Source organism: Peromyscus eremicus, chromosome 4, assembly GCF_949786415.1.
Source record: "Peromyscus eremicus chromosome 4, PerEre_H2_v1, whole genome shotgun sequence".
Lineage (NCBI taxonomy): Eukaryota > Metazoa > Chordata > Mammalia > Rodentia > Cricetidae > Peromyscus > Peromyscus eremicus.
In genome coordinates, this window is record NC_081419.1 from 137,948,466 (window position 1) to 137,967,930 (window position 19,465).

General features: G+C 47.8%; 1 protein-coding gene across 3 annotated transcripts; it reads right to left on the minus strand.

Moving 5' to 3' along the window:
• Window positions 1-3,432: 3,432 nt before the first annotated feature.
• Eppin (epididymal peptidase inhibitor) lies at window positions 3,433-17,639 on the minus strand. Of its 3 annotated transcripts, XM_059261890.1 has the most exons (6): window positions 17,416-17,638; window positions 16,401-16,532; window positions 12,387-12,554; window positions 6,817-6,948; window positions 4,245-4,412; window positions 3,433-3,755 (listed from the first exon to the last, which is right to left on the minus strand). In XM_059261890.1, the coding sequence occupies exons 1-6, from the start codon at window positions 17,504-17,506 to the stop codon at window positions 3,736-3,738; spliced, it is 711 nt and encodes a 236-aa protein (XP_059117873.1). In that variant the 5' UTR covers window positions 17,507-17,638; the 3' UTR covers window positions 3,433-3,735. The 3 variants fall into 3 exon arrangements, with proteins under 3 accessions (XP_059117873.1, XP_059117872.1, XP_059117871.1); XM_059261889.1 differs by lacking the exons at window positions 12,387-12,554; window positions 16,401-16,532; window positions 17,416-17,638 and adding an exon at window positions 8,036-8,138; XM_059261888.1 differs by lacking the exons at window positions 3,433-3,755; window positions 4,245-4,412; window positions 6,817-6,948 and adding an exon at window positions 11,498-11,618 and having other exon boundaries at window positions 17,416-17,639.
• Window positions 17,640-19,465: the final 1,826 nt, after the last annotated feature.

Consider the following 19,465-nt stretch of genomic DNA (forward strand, 5'->3'; position numbering starts at 1 on the left):
TGTAAACATAGTGAATTGCTAGACACCATTTAACAAGAAAAGCAGATATGAAGGGTGGGTCTTCAGAGCAAAAATTAATAGGAAGAGTCAGGAATGGGCTAAAGTATAGATGTGATGAACTAAAAGTAATGTGCTCTGCATTTGAGAAAATTTACCGAGAACATATTAGAGTAGGGTATGATGGCATGTGTCAATAATCACAACACTCAGTGGAGACAGGAGGATCAGAACACTCAGTGGAGACAGGAGGATCAGAGTTTTAAACCAGCCTAAGCTACACAGAGAATTTGAATCTCAGCTACATAGTGAGACTCTTATAGAGATGGGAGAGTCTGATCAATCACCCACATTGCATATTTATTTCCTCCTGGCTGCAGGGGAGGCTGGGAGAACAAATATGCAGATTACTTACCTACAGTCTCTCTGCAACAAGCCCATGTTCTCTGTGGTATTGGGAATGGGACTCTGCAGGCTAGGTGTCCCTTCACTGGCTTCTTCTGGCATCTCCAAACCTGCTTTCCTTTATTTCCCCTTAGATACCATCTCCTGGTGACCACGCCTTTCCACACTCAGTGCTCCAAAAATCATTAGAGCCCTGAGAGGTCAGGATCCAGCCACAGCACATTCTGGAAGATAGAGTCCAAGTACACACATCCCACTCTCTGTTCTTCCATGAGTATCAGTTTTACTTAGGTTCTTTCCATGAACTCAGAGATTCTTCCAATAAAATGACCCCTCTGCTTCCAAATCTAGAAGTAAAAATACCTCAACTTCCCCCTTCTTCCCCTTACTCTCCAAAATTCATGGGACTATAAGCCCCATGTTGTGAATGCTTGATTTTGTTTCTGTGTTATTTATTCATTTTCTATGTGCATATCCTATGTGTGTCACACATACTTTGCTCCTGCATGCAGGCCATGACACACATGTGGAGGTTGGAGAATAACCTTGAGTGTTGGTCCTTGCCTCCCACCTTGTTTGAGGCAGGGTTTCCTGACATTTACTGCTGCATACACCAGTCTAGCTGGCACACAAACTTCCAGGAGTTCTCCCATTTCCACCTCCCATCTCTCTCTAGAAGTACTGGGATTTCAGACAATTGCTATTGTGTCTGGCTTTGTGTGGATTCTGTGGATTCAGAGTGAGCTCTCTTTATCTCCCCAGCCCCGCTGCTTCTGTGTTCTCTACTGGATCTTGAAGAATAAAGATTGGGAGTCTGGATTTCTCAACCCAAACAGAAATCGTGGTTTTAACTCTAAGCATAACTTCCCTGGTAGAGAATTCTTCAGTTCCAGGAAAGAGAGTTAGATGCTGAATATTAGAAGCAAAGTAACAGATAGTCCCTAAAGTCATCTGTGTTTTTTGTTTTGTTTTGTTTTTGTTTTTCGAGACAGGATTTCTCTGTGTAACAGCTCTGGCTCCATCATGCCTGGCCCCAGCCACTCTTTAGGTCTAAATTTTAGCTGATTTTGTTATGAGATACTACTGTGTGGTCTTGGACAATTTCTTTCTTTCTGTTTTTTTTTTTTTTATTTTTTGATTTTTTTGAGACAGGGTTTCTCTATGTTGTTTTGGTGCCTGTCCTGGATCTCACTCTGTAGACCAGGCTGGCCTGGAACTCACAGAGATCCTCCTGGTTCTGCCTCCCAAGTGCTGAGATTAAAGGCGTGCGCCACCACTGCCCGGCTTTCATTCCTTATTAAAACTTTCAGTTTGTACACTTGTAGAGACAAAAGACAGGTGGTCCAGTTAGCTTGGATGCTCCTGTTTACAAATTACCCAAGCTCTCGCATGCATTCTAGTTATGGAGGTAGATCCAAGAGGAACATCTGGAGAGAGAGAGATGAGGGGTCCTGCACCCCGGAAACAACCAAAGATTGTCTTCCTGGTGGCGTCTACTACAATGAGGAAGTAACAGAGATGTAGGGTCATTCAGTTCCACGAGGTCCTTCAGTGCTGGAGTTCTCTGTGCCCAGCCCTGAATGCTTCATGTTCATTCCTGAGCAGAACCAGGAGCAGATGTTATCACCACAGGGCACACACTAGCCATTTCTAAGGCTAGTGCCGGGGCACATTGGTGCCAGGGCAGGAGCAATTTGTTCTAGTCACTCATGTATGGAAAACTGAAGCAGGACTAAATGCCGTGAGGAGTATGATTGAGTAGCAGGCGCTTATCAAGTCTGGTAGGATTCCTTCAGCGCCGTGTTTTCTCAGAAGTGGAAAGTGCTGTTTGATATCATCAATCATTCACGTTCCCATTATGGCAGGAAACAGGCCCTGGACACCCTACTGTCTCAGTTAGGGTATACAATAGGATGCACTAGGGTGTTGCTAAGGGCGACAATGAGATTTAAATTTGGGCCTTCTTATTCTTCTTTCTGTTAAAATGCTTTTGTTCTATGGAATGTATAGATGATTGATGTAGACGGATTTTTATTTTGGGGCCAATACTCACAAAAAATGGCAGACTTATTATTAATTATGAAAGTTCAGCCTTAGCTTAGGCTTGTTTCTAACTAGCTCTTAAATTAACCCATATTTTTAACTCTACATTCTCCCATGCGCTTGTTACCTCATCTTCATTATGCCCATCCTGGTAATTCCACATCTGACTGGCAACTCTGCCTTCTTCTTCCCAGAGATCTCTCTGTTCAGAAGTCCTGTCGAGCTTTTTATTAAACCAATCACAGTGACACATCTTCACACAGTGTAAAGGAATATTCCACAGCAGGTTGGAAGTAGTCTGGACATTTTGGCAATATGAATTCTTTTTATTTATGAACCCAAGATAGTTTTTCATATATCTGTGTTTGTTTGTTTTTTTTTAAATTTTTTTCATCAATGCTTCATGACTTTTGGTGCACACAACTTTTGCCCTTTGGATGATTTGAAGAACTTTGTTTTTGTTTTGCTGTTAACTATGCAAATATGATTGTTTTCTAAATTTTCCTCCTGTGTAACTTTATTGGTATATAGAAGCACCACAGATTTTTGATTATTGATTTTTTTTTACCCTGAAACTTAAATGGATTTATGTAACAGTGTGTGTGTGTGTGTGTGTGTGTGTGTGTGTGTGTGTGTATGTGATCCTTAGAGTTTTGTCTCTATATGGTAACACGCAAATGCGCATACAGAGAGCTGTGGACTGATGTGGTATTTGCATATAGAAGCCTGTGAACAAATTGAACATCTGAAGACAGATGACTGTGGACAGATGTGAACACCTGCTTATAGAGGATTGTCAACAGATGGGGACAGTTGCATACAGACAGATGTAAACAGATGGGGATATTAGCACACAGAGGAATGTAAACAGATGCGAACATCTGCATACAGAGGGCCATGAATGAATGAGGGCATTATCATATAGAGGCCTGTGAACAGATGTTCACCTGCAGACAGCAGATGAGTTATTCAGACTCTGAGACATCGGAATTCACAGGATCCTTTATTAGGAAGAACTACAGCCTCCATAGGAATGAATGAGAACACTGAAAGAAGAGGTGATGGGGTCTTACACTGAGAAGGGGTCAAAGGATGAAAGGGATTACGTCTGAAGAGAAGCTGGGGTGGGGGGAAGGGAATAAGCAAGTTCTGGGGTTCTGTTTGGGAACAGCCAAAGTCTTAGTGGCTAAGACTTGGCCAGTGTCAGCCAATCCAGAGCATCTGCTGGGCTCACAGAAGGAAGTCTCAGATTAGGAGCCAAGACCTGGAGCTTCTTCCAGCTCAACCTTATCACATCCAGGAATATGTACCTGAAAGACACAAGGGTAAGGATGGGGATGCTTAGCTGCAGTCACCTTGGGAAGCAGATCTTTCAGCTAATGGAAAGGTATGGGATCATTTTCACATCCTCAGGCCAGCAGGGAAACCAGAGGTGATGTGAGTGCTGTGCTCAGAGTGACCCATCACGCCTTCTGATTTTCCACTTTAGACCTGTTGTTCCAGGGTGGTGACCATGGTAGCTCACATGCTGCTCCTCTGAGTTGGTCCGGGAGCTCCCTGCTCCTGTGTCCTTTCTATTCCCACGACTCACCTCAGACTTGCAGGCTTCCCCTTGCCGACCACCTCCCTCCTCCTCTCTTCCCCAGGTCCTTCCCTTTGGCGACCGCCTCCCTCCTGTCCTCTCCTCCTCAGGTCCTTCCCTTTGCACCCCCAGGACTGCTAAGGTCTTGGAAAGGATTGATGTTTACATAGCTGTTTAGACTTGGTAAAGATGCAGGTTGGGGACCTTTAACACTTACGTTTCATTTTGCAGACAACATTACAGATACCTTCAGTCTGGAAGTTATTCGGGTTCCCTTGGCAACCACCATAGATGAATTCGGTACAGAGCTCAGTTTCTTTATTATACCACCAGCGTGGAAAGTAAGCCAAGCAGGGGCCCGGATCCGGTGGCAGACTGCATACATCTGTGGGGAAAGCATGAGAGACAGATATTTGGATGCCTGTCTCCTAGGGGACAATCCCATCCCTTTCCTCTCTCCACTGCTCCTTGTCCAGCTCAGAGCTGTGCTTCCAGGTCAGTGGGAGCTCTGACCACCCACTTCAGCCTCTTTGGTCCTGGCTTCCTCATCGGCAGGATGATAACACAGAGTACCACTTTGCTTGTCGGGACAGGACCGTCACAGGAACAGATGCAGCCATTGCACACAGCTCTTTCACTGTCTCTCTGCAGCATCTGAACAAGGACTTCTTGATGATTTTGCCTCATAAATGGACCTCCTTTCTTTCTTCTCTGCCAGGAATGGCCACCACCTAAGTTCAAACATCTCCAGTCTACTGGACATCAGGTTCCAGAGTAAGTGATCCACTAGCTCAGGACAAAGTTACCTCCCAGCCTGAAAGTCCATGTCTTCTCTCTCCACAGCTTCTCTCTTTTGCTGCTTCTAATACTCATCCTTTCAAACTCATGCTTGGAAGTCACCCTGTTCTCCCATCTGCACGTCTTCACATGGGCTCGACCTCGAGCTGCTCTTCCTAACAAGGCACATTCCTATTCATTCTTCAAAACCCATCCACTAGCCAGGTATGATGGCATTTGCTTGACATCCTAGCACTTGGGAAGCTGAGGCAAGGAAGCTGGGATTGCAGTGATTTCAAGGCTGCCCTGAGCTATACAGAAGACCCTGTCTCCAATATTGAAACACTCCCAGGCATCAATGCCTTTCTGATGTCTCCAGGGTCTACTCTTTAGCCCTTGATGTTCATGCATCTATTTAATGTCTGTGATGAAGATTTATCATGATGTTATCCATATTTTCTGAGTGCTGGAGAACATGAGCTCTTCATGGGCAATGGCTGTGCCTTAGCTTGGAATAGCAGTTCTGAGCAGATTATTTGGCGAGGAATGGATATTTCAGGAATATTCTCAGAAGGAAAGAAAGAAGAAAAGAGAAAGAAAGAAAGAAAGAAAGAGGAAGAAAGAGAGAGGGGGAGGAAGAGAGAGAAGAAGAAGAAGAAGAAGAAGAAGAAGAAGAAGAAGAAGAAGAAGAAGAAGAAGAAGAAGAAGAAAAAGAAGAAGAAGGGAGGGAGGGAGGGAAGGAGGGAGGGAGGGAGGGGAGGCGGGAGGGAAGGGAGGCGGGAGGGAAGCAAGGAAGGAAGATCCCAAACTTAAGCATTAACTGAACAGCCGATTTCCCCGCTGTAAACTACCGTCACAGCCACACAACTTTGCTATTAAGGCGTTGCCGTGGGTTTAGCATTTGACACACGTCACATCTCCTCTTGTGTGGCCGTCCTCCTACTGTTCTCACTGTGCAGGTAGGGACAGGAGACTTGCAGAAGTGAAGTGACTCTCCTGATGTCACACAGCTGGTGAGGGAGTTAAATGTAGATGACCCACCAGGTGTGGTGGTGCACGCTTAGAACCCCAGACATCAGAAGGCTGAGGCAGGAGGATGTCAAGGTCGAGGTCAGCCTGGCCTACCAGCGATTCCCTGACTCAGCAACCAGCACCCAAGCAGTCAGGGGTTAGGACCACAGGGAGGATCAAGTCCAGACCTCTGGGCGCCCTCCCTCCTCCAGCTTCACCTTCTTCACTTGCCAGCATTTCCAGGCCTGGTCACATGTCACCTGACACAGGGCCTTCCTGTGAGCACCGGCTGGTGTCTGGAAGGCTACTCCTCCCTGTGTTTGCCTGCATACTACCCATCCTTCAGATCCCAAGTCCTATATGCCTTTCCCAGGAGAAGCTTTCGTGGCCACAGTGAGCAGGTGGAGTCCATCACGGGTGTCACGAGCACCCGTAAATATCTGTTGATTGATAAAATGGGTGGATAGTTTTGATGGCCTTTTGTAGAGCTCCAGGATATGAGCAGAGAGGAAAGAGTACGGAAGGCTACAGCAACGAAGGACGGTATCCTGGGTTTATGTCAGTCTGAGCAGGACAAACAAGCCAGGATCGCAGGACACCTGCCTCATGCTGATCCTGCAACCAGACACGCCATTGCTGTTTGCTGAGACTTTGCTACCTGACATCTCAGAACAGCACCCAAGAGTGGTCAAGGAGTCACATGACCCAGTGCCCACATCTATCTAGCTACCTGACATCTCAGAACAGCACCCGAGAGTGGTCAAGGGGGTCACATGACCCAGTGCCCACATCTATATTAAGAAGGAAAAATGAATCAGAAAGGAAAAAGAACCTCAGCCACATCATTCACTCAAATAGACAAACTGTTACAAGAGAGGTCTCATACAAGATCTGCATCAAGTAGAAGATGCCATGGGATCTTAGTGAACAGTAGCCCTCACACAGGGTGGGGCAACGTGGAAGCAGGAGGCTGGGGGCAGCACAGGGGGTCAGAGAGGTACCTTCTCCGAGGTCTAAGCATTTCTTTCCACAGCTGAATAGGCAGCATCTCTTCTGGTCTGGGCAGTGTCGGTGCCTCGTACACTCATTTCTTTCTTCAACTTCACACTTTATTCTGACTCTTGGGCATGATTCTATAGGAGGAGAAGGGGTGGTCCCTTGAGGTGTTGAAGGAGATACGTTCTTCCCAGTTCCAGGCACCACTGCAGAGCTGAGGAACCGTGTTTGCCCCTCAACTGTCATGGGAGGAGGTAACCCTCAGGGACTCAGGGTTTCCCCAGCACTGGCCTCATCTCCACCTGTGATGACTCAGCTCCCAATCCCTGGGACCTTCCCTAGCCCTCTCTCCACCCCCTACAGGATCCCCCAGAGAGGGACCCGCTCCTTTGGGACTGTTCGGATCCTTTGGCTTTGTCCTTGGTTGGCCCCTGTAGCTCTCACTGTTTGCCCAGATTGTTGTCCTGAAGGTTACTGGAACAAAGTTTGAAAAGCCTAGGTCAAGATGCCTGGGCTAAAAGAACAGTGACTGATACTAACGGAGGACTTGCGGAGCACTTGGGAGGACTTACGGAACACTTGGCCTTCCCCCTGCTCCTCACTGCACAGTTCCGAGTAAGTCCTGTCAGTGTTCCACACAGTAAACAGAGGCATCCAGAGTGTGGGGAGGCTCTGTGGACTTGTGCAGGCTCACACAGGTCACCAAGGAGTAGACCCAGAATTTGTGCCTGTCACGGGGCCTCCTAAGCACTCACTTGCCCTACTACCTTCAAGTGCTCAACGTGTTTCAGCTGGCAAGGATGAAATCCCCATGCATCACCACTCAAAGGGACCCTGGAGGCTGTTCTTTAGCACACAGGTAAGGTCCTGTGTGGATACAGGAAAGCTTTGGGGAGCTGCAGTGGGCAGGTGAGGAGGCTGATGGGGTGGTGCTAGGGAGAGGCTCATCCTTCAGTGGAAATCCCTTGGGCTGTTTAATCCCCAGTGTCCATTGAATGTACACTAGTCCCAGTACCTCCAGGAAGAATTCCTTATTATGGTGGAGAGTCAACTACCACAGACCCAGCACCCTGTGTTCACCCAGGGCATCTTTCCAAGATAGTGGGAAACAGTGATCCCAAACATCTCACTCCCACCCGGGGACACACTCTCATCTGCAGTGTGTCTTGCTGTTTAACCCCAAGAACTAAGAACAGGTGCTAAGAACTGTACCCCAGTACTTACTCATTAAGAACCCTTCTGCCAGCTCAGGTTCCCAGATGCCCCAAAGGAAGATGAAAGGGAATGTCAGAAGTCCCCAGAGTCTCATTTTAGGAAGCTGTAGCCTGGCTGGAGACGTTAAAGCAGGAGGAGCTGGTCAGTGGCTCCGGCCCTTGCTCTGTGGCTCTGTGGCTCTGTGTCCCAACAGTCCAGGAAGCAACTCTGGACATGAGCCAGTCATGTTCCCTCCCGGAGGCCATCAGTGGCCTGGCTGTACCCACAGTGCATGCTGTAGAGGAAAGATCTCTGACTCTCTGGCCTGGGCCACTGCAAGCTGAGGTTCTCTGGCTCTCTGGTTTACTAGGAAGAGGGGTGCATTTGTTTGGAGTCTTTTAGAATCTCTTAGCAAAGTTATGTGAATTCTAGAACCTCCCTTTTCCCAGGGGCGGGAGATTGGAGATTGGGAGTTTCCTAGGCTGCTTTTCTGTTGCTGAGATTAACACAGACTAAAAGCAGCTTAGGGAGGAAAGGGTTTATTTTTGCTCACAGGTTACAGTCCATTATGGAAGGAAGCCAAGGCAGGGCGCTGGAGGATGGAATCTGAAGCAGAGACCATGGAGGACACTGCTTACCGGCTTGTTTCCTCAGTTACTTTCCTTATACAACCGAGGGTCACCCATTCAGTGGTGGCACTGTGCACAGTGGTCTAGGCCTTCCACCATCCGAAATCCAGAAAATTCCCCATAGGCGTGTCCGTAAGCTAATCTGAAGGAGACAAGTCTTCAGCTGAGGTTACCCGTTCCCAGCTGTGTCTAGTTGACAACCAAGATCATCACCACAGACAGTACCCTAGTCCGTTGTCTTTAGGATTTCACTTTTCTCCTACATGCCAAATTCTCAACTTATTTTTCTGTTTCTCTCCTTTGACCTTTCCCCTCTCCCCTCCCTTTGTTTCTTCTTTCCTTCCTTCCATCCTTATCCCTCTCTCCTCTCTCCTTTTGAAACAGGATCCCATCTATCCCAGGCTGGCCTCAAACTTGCTATGGAGTGGGAGACTTCTGCTCCTTCTGCATCCACCTCCCAGTGCTGGGATTACAGACCTGCATCACCTCACCGGGCTCACCTGGGGCTGGAGTGGGCATGGGGGCTTTAGGCGTGCTGGGCAAACACTAGACCAATCAGCTGCCTCCTGCCTTGGCTGTGTCTTGTCCTCACATCTGGACTATTATCTGTGTTTACCCTGTGCCTCCTTTTTCTCCTTTCCAGCGACTCTGCCGAGTCTCTGTCCCCTACCCTCAGCTCCCTTCGCTTTTGTCACCAGTCAAGAGCAAAGACGGTCAGGTGGGCACGAACCTAAGGTTCCTGGTGAGCGTCTGGACAGGTGGTGGCATCTCAAAGACAGGAAAGCAGTGGCCCGAGAGCCTCTGTCACAAGAGCAGGTAACAGAGGCCGCGGGAAGCAAGGGCTGAGTCAGCTGCAGGAGGGACCAAGTGGCTCTCCCATGGTTCTGGAACATTCCCTCAACTCAAATCTTGGAGCATTAGTGAGGGAGTGGACGCAGTGTGGACACACGTGAGCAATGCAAGGGGAGACTGAGGCAGGGGCTGCTGGCTGCAGCCGGATACACTGGACTCTCCTAAGACTTCACCTGAAACTGGGAGAGACATTTCCATGGCTTGTGTTTCGAAAAACTGTGGTAGAATTCCTCCAGATGAAAGCGACCATTTTTAGGTCAACAATATGGAACCCATCTTCTTCTTTTCTTCGTATACGTATATGATTGTGGGTCATGTTTACTGGTTCCGAAATGTTTTTATCACTCCAACTGTAAACTCCGTTTCATGAGCAATCACTCTCAAGCCTCCAGGCCGCTCCAGCCCCCGAGACTGCTTCCCATTGTACAGATTGTCTTTTCTTTGCCTGTAGTGGGTTTCCAGCCCAGGGCCTCACACGAACAAATGCTCTGCCTCTGAGCTACAGTCTTTTTCTGTTTTTAGAAAGAATTACACAGGGTTTCAGTAACTTGCCCAGGCAGGTCCTGAACCTGTAATACCCATGCCTTTGCTCCCTGAGTACCTGTGAATACAGGCCTGAACCGTCATGTCCGACTCCTGTTCTAGATACTTCTTGTCAATGGAAGTTATACAGTTCAGTGTGTGTGTGTGTGTGTGTGTGTGTGTGTGTGTGTGTGTGTGTGTCTCGAGGTTTCCATGACCCGTGTGTGGAGGTCAGAGGACAATCTCTGATGTGGGATTTCCTCTTCTACCTTGTTTGACACAGGGTCTCTTTGTCACCCTGCCCAGCCCCCCTGCCACTCTCCGTATCCTCCAGGCTAGCTGGCCCACAAGCTTCTGGAATTCTTCTGTCTTTTCTGTTCATCCCAATAGAAGCGCTGTAATTACAGGTATGTGCTACCCTGCCTGGCCTTATATGGGTTCTGGGGATTTGAATTCAGGTCCTCACGCCTGTGTGGCAAAGCTCTTTACTCCCTTAGCTGTGTCCCCAGTCACCCGTGTATGCTCATCCACGACAGAACTCTGTATTGGTTTCCAGTGCTTGTGGTGGAATTGCCTCCTGTCACGTTGCAAAGTTTCACTTTACTTTCTGCCCCACTTCCCCCCCCCCCCTTGGAGCCTACTCAGTTTGAGTGTGGAACATTCCGGGATGTGCATGACAGGTTTAATATCTCGGGCATCCAAGGGGTCATGGGAAACACTAGACCAGTATCTCTGCTTCCCTGTCACTGGAGATAGATGAGGAAAATTTGGAGGCATGTTTTATTGGTTTATATGACTCTCTAAAATATAATTAGTGGGAGTTTATGTTACAATTTCCCAGCAGCAACTAACTAAAAAAATCACTGCAATTAAAACAAATTAGATTGAAAAACAAAACAAAACAAAACAAAAAACAGTGTGCTCTGGAACTCATTCTTGTTGTTGCAGGTTGTTGGGTGGAAATCAAGTATGTCGAGGTACAGCAGCAAGAGTCCCTGCTACAGCCTGCATCTCCTCTCCTGGTGAATCACTTGCCACAGTCCCCATCTTGTATTTCTTAGGGGAATTTCCCAAAAGAAGCCAGTTAACCCCTTCCCTTGTCCCAGAGTCAGTTTCTGTGACATACAAACCAAGGCATTATCCACAGGCCTTAGAGGAGAGAGAAAAAAAAAAGTCCCTGAACTTCCCAGTTGTCAAGGATGTGGCGTCCACGTGCCCTTGAGTGAAGCCACAGAAGCTTCACCACCGCCTCACTCTCCCCACACTGAAGATGTGTGAATTACCCAGTCTCAGAGGCACAGGGTGAAGCCAAATCCTTTACTGAATAAAGTTGAGAGCCATGTGGAAATGAACAGCGAGCCCATGACAGTGGGGCTGAGCAGACAAGGCATTGTTAGTGATGGGGTCCTAAGAGGAGGATTATGACCAGGAACTGGACGTGGTTCGAGGGAAGGCATCCTGGGATTCAATGTTAGGAAGACCTAAGGCCTTGGAGTGCTCAGAGCAGTGACCAGAAGCCATTCTAGAGGATCCAGCGGGTACGCAGAGCTTGGAGCAGAAGCCAAATCCTGATGGTTTTCCCAGAATGTCCTCTGTTCAGGTAGAAGATCCTGTTGAGAACACAGATACAAGCTATAGCTGAGAATCTTGGGTTCAGTTTACCTCTGGAGCCTGAGTTATGTCTCTACATCTTTTCATGAGGGAGATTAAAAGCAGGGTTTGTTGATGGGAGTTGGTTGGATGTGAGCAAGCATCTAGGGATGAAAATATAATGAAACTTGTTATTTTGTATGCCCACTCAAAAGAATATTAAAACAAAAGTCAGTTTGTTTTTTTTTTTTTTTTTTTCTTCCAGTTTTTCGAGACAGGGTTTCTCTGTGTAGCTTTGCGCCTTTCCTGGATCTCACTCTGTAGCCCAGGCTGGCCTCGAACTCACAAAGATCCGCTTGCCTCTGCCTCCCGAGTGCTGGGATTAAAGGCGTGCGCCACCACCGCCCAGCTCAGTTTGTTCAAGGAAAGATGGACAGAGTCGGATCGCCGGCAGAAGAAAGTGAAGAAGTCGATGGCCTGGGACGGTTCCCTGGTCAGCGTGCCCAGGTGGGGCTGGACACGCTGGTCACTTTGCAGTTGATCTTTGGGACCCTTCTCCGTTCCCTTTCACCCCTCCTAAATCCCTTCTTGTTTGCTGACTCCCCCATGCCTTTCCATCTTCAGTTTCCAGAGGGCCACAGTCTCGGGTCCATCTGCCCCCCACCCCAGCCCCACCACCGCTCCTGATCAGATCAGTTACGACAGGTCTGAGAAGGACAGGCCAGCCCACACCCACACCTCCCAGGACAGCTCTGGTGAGGATTTTAGATGGGGCCCCCAAGACTCACTTCTCTTTTTGCAGACGTTCTGGCATATTCTTTGGGATTGGAAGTTGTTGTTGTTTCCCTGACAACCACCATAGATGAAGAGTTGACATGTGCTGTTTTCCTTATTATACCACCAACGGGGGAAATAAGCCAAACAGTAGCCAGGGTCTTTTGGCAGGCTACATATATCTGCAGAGAGAGCCCAGGGTTGAGAACTCAGAGAGTGCAATCCGGAACAAAACAGTGTCGTCCCTTTCTCCGAAAGCCACTGCGCATGAATTTGGAACAGAATTCTTCTCCCTCTCACACTCTAGGGGTTCAACATCACGAACATATTGCACGTACTTGCTGGGAGATGCTGTGGTGAGTATCTGCATCCCTGGAGGTAGGATCTTTTCCGGTGGTTATGGTTTGAGCATGAAATATCCCCCACAGGCTTGCATTTTTGAGTGCTTGTCACCAACTAGGGATGATATTTTGGGAGGCTGTGGGACCTGTTAGGAGGTGGAGTCTAGCTGGAGGAAGTAGGTTCCTAGGGGAGGGCTTTTTAAGGTTATAGCTTAGCCCTGCTTCCTCGCCTGAAGCCACCAGGCACTTCTGACACCACAAACTCCACCATGCTGTTTTCATAGTGGTGTACCGAGGCCCTTCAAAGCCACGAGCCAAAAGAAAGCTTTTGGACATTGGTTGTTTCTGTTGGGCATTTTGTCACAGCAAGGCAAAAGAATTACTACACAGGTGACACCCTCCCCTGTCCTGTTTTTTGGGGTACTAAAATGGACTGAGGACTTCATGCATGCTAGGAAAGCACTCTGTTATTGAACTGGACCTTCAGTCTACAGATACAGTCAACTAAGGTGGTTGCATATTGGAGTCCCAAGGGCCTCTGATCCAATATGGCTGGGGCTCTTTGAAAAAGGAGTAAGTTTGGACAGAGATGCACACACCAGGGGGGAGGCTGTGTGCACTTGAAAGTAGAGATCAGAATGCTGTATCTACAGACCAAGGGATGCCACAGATTGCCAGCAAGCCACCAGATACTAGTAGAGACATATGTAATCAAGTTCTCATTCATGAGCCAGGGAGACGGCTCAACAAATAAAGGCACTTACTGTGTAAGCCTGAGGACCTGGGTTCAGTCTCAGAACCCATGAAAAGGTGGTAGGAGACAAGAGACTCCACAACATTTTCTTCTGACCTCCCTGGAACCCCACTGTCACCTAACCTCTTCCTTTGAGCCTGCGGAACTGTCAGAAAACACATTACTATCACTGAAGGCAGCGGTCTGTGGCACTTTCTTCCAATGGTGCTAACAGACTCACACAGGCTCCAGCTGACCCACAAGCTCCTTGACCATAAGGCCTCACAGCAGCTGCTTTCCACCTCCTCACAGTTCACCTCTCTGCCAGGCTCTTCAAGCCCCAGTCTCCATTGAGGCAGCCTCTGATTCCTCCTCCTGCCTTCATCCCTGGCTCCTCCAATCCATCTGCCATGGAGACCACCAGGGAGGAAGAGCTAATGGATCTGAAAACAAACTGATCATGTCATTCCACAGGTAAGACCTCAGCTTCATTACAAGGTCCTTCCGTGACTCACAATGTCCTTCACCTCCTGGCTCCTATGCCTGGCTCTGGCCTCTTCTGCCATGGAGTCCTTTTAAGCCCTGTGCTATGGCGATTTTCAGTTCAGCACACCATGCTACACGACACCACCATACCATTGCACAGCCACACACACTGTTGCTTGCTAGCAGAATGCTTATTCTTTGTTCAAAACCTTTCTCAAAACTCAGTTCCCTGTGATGTCTCTCCTAACTCCACTCCGTATCCCACATCATGGCCATTACCTGAATCAAAGCCTGCATTTCCCTGCCTTATTTCTGAAGCTTGTGTGTTCATTCATCATTTAAAAAAAAAAAAAAACAAAAAAAAAAACGCCTCCAGTCTTGTTCCCGGGATGGTGGATTTCCAGTGTGCAGGGATTGTGTCTGACTTCATTTTGAGGTTCAGATGTCTAGCAGGTGGCCTGGCATGGTACAGAGCTTTATGGAGTGTTAAAGGAGAAGGAGGACGTACCCTGACATGAACTGAATAACTCATTCCCTGAGCGCTTACCATTAGCTGAGTGCTTTCAGAGACTAAGAAGACACTTGATCACCCTTGTTCAGTTCTCAGGCCAGTTAAATTAATGGGCCTCAGGTGCTCTGCCCTGTGCCTGGCCTTGCTCTGAGCACTCCAAGGGAGTGAACAGAGCTGTTTGTGTCCTTTCGTCGTGTGAAGAAGTGGAAGCACAGAGAAAGAATGTTAATTTGTTCAAGATTTTTAAAAAGACGTAACGGGTACCTGTTCCATCTACGACCTTAAGGTACCAGCCCCTAGCGCATGGCCTCGGGGCTAGCTTAAGACCCAAGAGGCACATACTCCTCACTCTCTTCTCTCCCTCATGGGCTTGCATGGTGTAGATTGACTCAGGCAGCAGAAGCAGCATGGGACTAGCCATCACCCTTCCAGGATTCTGCGATGATTTTGCCTATCCTGTTTAGTGAGTTGTTCTCCCCAGTTTTTGTCATAATAAACTCCCTAATATCCTTAACAAGACTCCCTTGGATTTCTCATTATAAGATGCTAAAAACTGGACCTGAGATCTGAGTTTAAGAAGTCTGGAGTCAGACCCCTGACATATCACCTTGTCTGCCAGCTCTGTTGTCCTGTCACATCCCACGCTCCTCAATACTTTTCAAGTGCCACCCACTCCTTCCTTCACTGAGCTATGTCCAGGTGAATCCATCACTTCCCTCCTCCTGGAAATCCTCTCATACATTCAGTCCCCCTAAACACCCCCTCACGCTCTGGAGGGTCACACATGTGGGTCATTTCATCGCCTGCTTCTGAAGGTCTTCAAGTCCACGGTTCTTAGGATTAAGATGAGAGTCTTTCTTCGGGCCCATCAGACTATATGATCCGAGCACACTGAGGGCCTTTTCCAAAGACTGGCATCATGCTGACTCTCTGCCTCCCTGGGATCCCCCACTGAGGTCTTTGCAAGCCATTCCCTCCCTGGTGAGCCTTTCCAGCCTCCCACTCTGACCCTTTATTCTGAACTCAGCTCTGAGTGTGGTTACCTCGAGACTTCATGGTGCCCTGACCACAGTGAACAGGTTGGGTGCTAGTACAGGCACTGTGGTATGGACATGGTTCACGTGTGTTCCCCTCAAGGCTCATGTTTTGGAGTCTTGGTCCACAAGGTTGTGGTACCTTCAAGAGATGAGATCTGTTGGGAGACTCCTAGATCAACATGTCCTCCAAAATGGATGGTAGGACACTAAGCCCCTGTTGGTTTCTGGTGATCATGTGACCCCTCCCGCCCATCATCTCCTATGGGGTCCATGCTGGTGCCTACCCATGATGTGTGGTCCCAGCCTCAAAAATTGACCCTTTTCCTTCATAATTAACCTCCTCGTATATTTTATTAGTGCAAAGTGAACTTAAAAAGTGGATATCAGAAACATTTAGTAACTCTTTCTAAATAAATGAAGAATCTCAGATAGCCTTTTGGGAGTTCAGAGAGGCAGGGACGGAGTTGAAATTGCAGCTCTGATCTGGAATGTCAGGGCAGGTTTCCTAACACAAAGTCAGATTCATCTGGGCAGAGAGGCAATTGCTCAGCAGTGAAAAGCTAGGAAAGATAAGTCACCTTGCTTGTCACGGACAATGTGAGCATATGTTAGGATGACGGCTACTTGGGGACTCAGAAAATCATGGTGGTGAAAAAGTCAAGAAATAGTCTGATTCAATCCCACCCATGCACCCGTCATTTATTTGGGGGAAACTGAGGCTCATATATTACCCACTAGGATAAGGACATTACTACCACACACCTTTTCAGGAGCTGTAATAACTCTAAAGCGCAGGACCCCAAATCCAGCAATCTCACCTAAACAGCACCCCTCAGTGAGCCGGGCCAATGGCAGCCCAGGTGGGCAGGGGAGGAGACACGGGTAGAAGGCGTGTGGTATTCCGAAGCCTTTCATATTACCTTGTTGGGGGTCTAAACATTTCTTCCCACAGTTGAAGAGGCAGCACTTCTCTTTTCCCTGGCAATCTCTGTCTCTGGTACACAGATTCATTTCTTTGTGTTCACAGCGTTCTCTGAATCGGGGGCATCTCCCTAGGGAAGAAGCAGTCTTTGAGTCTTGGGGGCCTTCAGTTTAGGGAGTCAAGGGAAGCGTGTGTTCAAGTTTGTTCACCCTGAAGGAACTTTTCCTCACTCGTTTCCCACACTACCCTGTCCTGTAAGCTCTTCAGCCACGCCCCACTCTCTACCTTCTTATCTCCATCCTTGATCTACCCCCAGCCACTGAAGCAACAGTTTTCCATCACTGGAGACACTTAGGCTAGATAATCACCTGTTGGCCATGGGAACTGTCTTGTGCTTTGTGGGACCCTTAGCAGCAACCTTAGCTTCTAGGCACTAGACAGCCTCAGCACCTCCTTCATATCGTAACAACCTGAACCGTCTCAAGACACGGGAAAGGCCTCTTTAGGATCGAAAGCCTAGAGCACTGGTCAGTCTTGCAGTAGCCTTGTTTGTCACTTCCTCTGGAGGGCGACATTGTACAGTGATTCCTCTCCCAGCCACAGCTGGGTTTCGGAATCAAGTTTCAGAGAGGCTACATGAAATTTAAATATTTTGCTCAAGATCACCAGGCTACCAGTATTCAACCCACCAACTCTGACCCCAGAGCTCCCGACAAAGGGGTCTGCCTCTCTTGAGGGGTGAGGGATCTTCCTATAAATGCTGGATCCATGATTCTTCTCCACCTCCCCAAGGAAGACAGTTCTTCAAAGAGACTTCAAGGAATGTTTCCCCAGACCCTTGTCCTTGTAGGAACACAAAGGACATCAGACCTTCTAAGTGTCTCCCTCCTCCCCCAAACCACATCCAGGGAGAAGAAACAGAAAGGCAACCTAAACCTGAGGAATTGTTCCTTGTCTCTTCCTCCCAGCAAACTTCCCCTTCTCCCAGACAAAAGGAGAAAACCAGTACTTACTGGGAAACAGAAAGTCAGTTAGACTAGGTCCCCGGACATTTGCAAACAGGCCAAATAACACGAGGATGCTCACAAATCCAGAAAACTTCATTCTGGTGAGGGGCTAGACTGGCTGGTGGTTCTAGAACAAGGAAATGTCTGGCTGCCTTAGCCCAGCTGATTCTTTCAACCTTGGCTGCAGAGCTGGAGAAAAGCCAGTCACCTACTATCTTGCTGGGCACACCAAGTTCCTGAGATCACAAGCGGAGCTAATGACATTCACAGCCCACATCTATGGAGAAAGCTCACATCTTACTATGCCCTTGCTGCTTGGACTACATAGGGCTAGCCTTCTGGTCAACCAGAGTTCTGGGCAAAGAGTACTCTATACTGTCCCATGCCACATTAAGAGTAAATGCCACCCTCTTAGGTCTTCATGTGGGTGACTCAAAGTTAATGTGGAATGCCCTCTATCCCATTCATTTACCCCTTTCTAAAACATCCGTACCAATAAGCACACCCTTCTGTTCGTCTCTGACAGTGTTTATTGTCTTGGTATCTCTTCATGTCAGCATCTAACATTTACTCCTGTGGGAGACCCACAGTCTCTGTGTTCCCTTCTCCCTCTCCTACAGTTTCTTCCCACCATTTTCTCCTTTATCACCTCTTTGGGCCTTTTTTTTTTTTTAAACTAAGGCCAAAGAGTAAAGATGTTGCCACAAAAAGCAGGGCATTGGGGGAAATCAGGCTGATATCAGAGGCTTTTGATAGTATTTGCCGCAGTGTTGTTGAATGTTACAGACCACAGGGGGCCTCCACTGTGTGACACAAACTCTGTTGCCTGAGGAGACACTGAAATGAAGCCACAGATCTGAGTGACAACAGCTGAATCAAGGTCAACAACACTGCAGAGCTTCTGGGTGCAAAGTGTGCTGTCAGAAAAAGAAGGGTGCAGACCTGAGCAGCCCCCTCAGACAGCATGAATCCGTAGCACCAAGTGTTCAACCCAAGTTAGAAGGGACAGAGACACTCTGCATAGGGTAAAGTTAACAAAAAGGGCTTCTGCTTTCTTTGGCTAGGCTGTTAACACATTGTGTCGGTCATTGTCCTGAACTTGTTTCACGTGACAGACAGTGGCCAGACAGACCTGCTGTGTGGATGACTCCCTCTACCATTCCTAGTGCACCTAACTGAATTGCTAACTTGCACATCTGTTCTCCCAAATAGGTTCTGAGAGTCACGAAACAGGTCAATGTCCGGCAACTGGTCCTTAAAACATGAGGAGGTTCAGAAGGCAGGGCAACTGGTAGGTATGTAAGCTGACATATGGGTGGGTGGTGTCTAGGAGAGTGATAGATGGGAGGAGGTTGGATGAGTAGAAAGAAAGGTGAGAGAAACATTCAGGTATTTGGATGCCTGAGAGCATGGATTATGGATGGCTGGTGGGATGAAAAGCTGAGTGAAGTAGATTGAACAGAACGAATATAAGGTTGGTCAGCTTTTTGTTGCTGTGACAAAATATTTAACATACTCAACTTAAGAGGAGGGAAATTTGGGTTTGTGAGATGGCTCAGTGTATAAAAGTCCTTGCTGCTAGGCCTGATGACCTGAAATTCATCCCCAGGACCCACGTGGTAGAAAGAAAGAACTGACTCTTGAATATTGTCCTCTGGACTCCACATGTATCTGTGGGATGTGTGCACACACACGCACAAACACACACTCTAAATAAGATATTTGTCATTTTAAAAAAGAACATTTTATATTGACTGTTTCAGTTTGTAGTTGTTTGAACTCATTCATTTGGACCTGTCTGGAGGCAGACCACCATGGTGGGGAATGTGTGGTAGACCTACGCTGCCCACTTCCTTTTCACGGCAGCTGGGAAGCAAGAAGAAAGGAACAATAGCATCAGTATGTCCCTAAAGGGAATGCTTCCAATAGACTTATTCCTCCGACTAGATTCCCGTCTCCTAAGGCTTCCCAATAGTTTCAAGTGACCTAAGCTTCCTTCATCATGTTAGCTTTTAGGGGACATTTAAGATCCTACACATAATAATTAGGAGTAGGA